The sequence below is a fragment of the Acanthamoeba castellanii genome (assembly GCF_000313135.1).
Source record: "Acanthamoeba castellanii str. Neff unplaced genomic scaffold scf7180000084758, whole genome shotgun sequence".
NCBI classification, from domain to species: domain Eukaryota; phylum Discosea; order Longamoebia; family Acanthamoebidae; genus Acanthamoeba; species Acanthamoeba castellanii.
In genome coordinates this window covers 457,766-458,903 of record NW_004457380.1, presented here as the reverse complement: position 1 = coordinate 458,903, position 1,138 = coordinate 457,766, and the positions used below count along the sequence as shown (strand labels likewise).

Sequence of the window (1,138 nt, the reverse complement as noted above, 5' to 3'; positions counted from 1 at the left end):
CGCCGACGCGTTGTGGTACTGTCACACCAAGAACACGATCCACCGAGACATCAAGCCCGAGAACCTCCTGATCGGCGCCCACGGCGAGATCAAGATCGCCGACTTTGGCTGGTCCGTGCACGACCCCAAAGTCAGGTAACACGCCTCCCCTCTGCACTCTCTTCAATTTCGTGCGCGTGCGGTATGCGTGTGCGTGTCATGTGCGTGCGCGTGTGTCGTGTGTCGTGCGTGTGCGTGTGCGTGTGCGGTGGTGTCTAACAATACAAAACACGCGTTTTTGGTTGCTGCAGCACGCACGGCCCGCGAAGAAAGACCCTGTGCGGTACCCTGGACTATCTCCCGCCGGAGATGTTGGAGGCCAAGCCCCACGACGCCAAGGTCGACAACTGGAGTCTGGGCGTCCTCCTCTACGAGTGTACGTTCTCCCCCCCCCCGTACCACCTCCATTTTCACGGCCAACGGCTCAACCCACTTCTTTTGTATACGTGCAGTCCTGGTCGGGCGGCCGCCCTTTGAGACGGAGACCCAGCAGGCCACCGTCCACCTCATCAAGAACGTAACGATCCAGTACCCGACCGATCTGATCTCGCCCGGTATGTTGCACCATACCATGTCGTCACGGCGCGATCGTCTGGTTGCATTGGCCAACTGCATGGCCGCGGTGGACTGACTTTGACTTGTCGGCGTTGCAGGCGCTCGCGATCTGATCTCGAGGCTGCTGCAGAAGGACCCCTCGCAGCGCCTGTCGCTTCAGCAGATGATGGAGCACCCGTGGATCAAGCAGTTCGTCAAGAAGTACTACTGAGGCAGGCCGCACACCCACACACCTTCAAGTCACCACTTTCAAGTGGTATCTCCTCTCTCGCTTTATCGTGTGCATTGGATGCGCATGATGAGAGCACCTTCTTTTCTCTTTTCTTCTTCAACAAGACCTGCATTTGAGCCCACACCATAGCGTACGAGTGAAACCCTGTGTTGCACAGCTGTGCACTCGTCGTCGTCGGTTTGTGGTCATCAACGTCGCTTGTAGCGTTCCTGCTGGAGGACGTACTGGCGCGTAGAACAGCCCAGCACCACCGTGTCGCCCTCCTTCAGCTCCACATACCTGTGTGCCACGTTGTGTGTGTGGTGTGTCGTG

The 1,138-nt window shown here is 58.2% G+C and overlaps 1 protein-coding gene across 1 annotated transcript in view; it reads left to right on the top strand.

Annotated features, from left to right (window-relative positions):
* The window catches only part of ACA1_216190 (protein kinase domain containing protein), a gene marked incomplete at both ends in the record, with an annotated part of 2,576 nt that extends 1,771 nt beyond the window's left edge, over nucleotides 1-805 (top strand). Inside the window, 4 exons of the mRNA XM_004337092.1 lie at nucleotides 1-135; nucleotides 291-415; nucleotides 492-593; nucleotides 693-805. The exon at nucleotides 1-135 is cut by the window's left edge and continues 2 nt beyond it. Of these exons, the coding sequence (XP_004337140.1) occupies nucleotides 1-135; nucleotides 291-415; nucleotides 492-593; nucleotides 693-805 (475 nt within the window). The remainder of the gene's footprint in view (nucleotides 136-290; nucleotides 416-491; nucleotides 594-692) is intronic.
* Nucleotides 806-1,138: the final 333 nt, after the last annotated feature.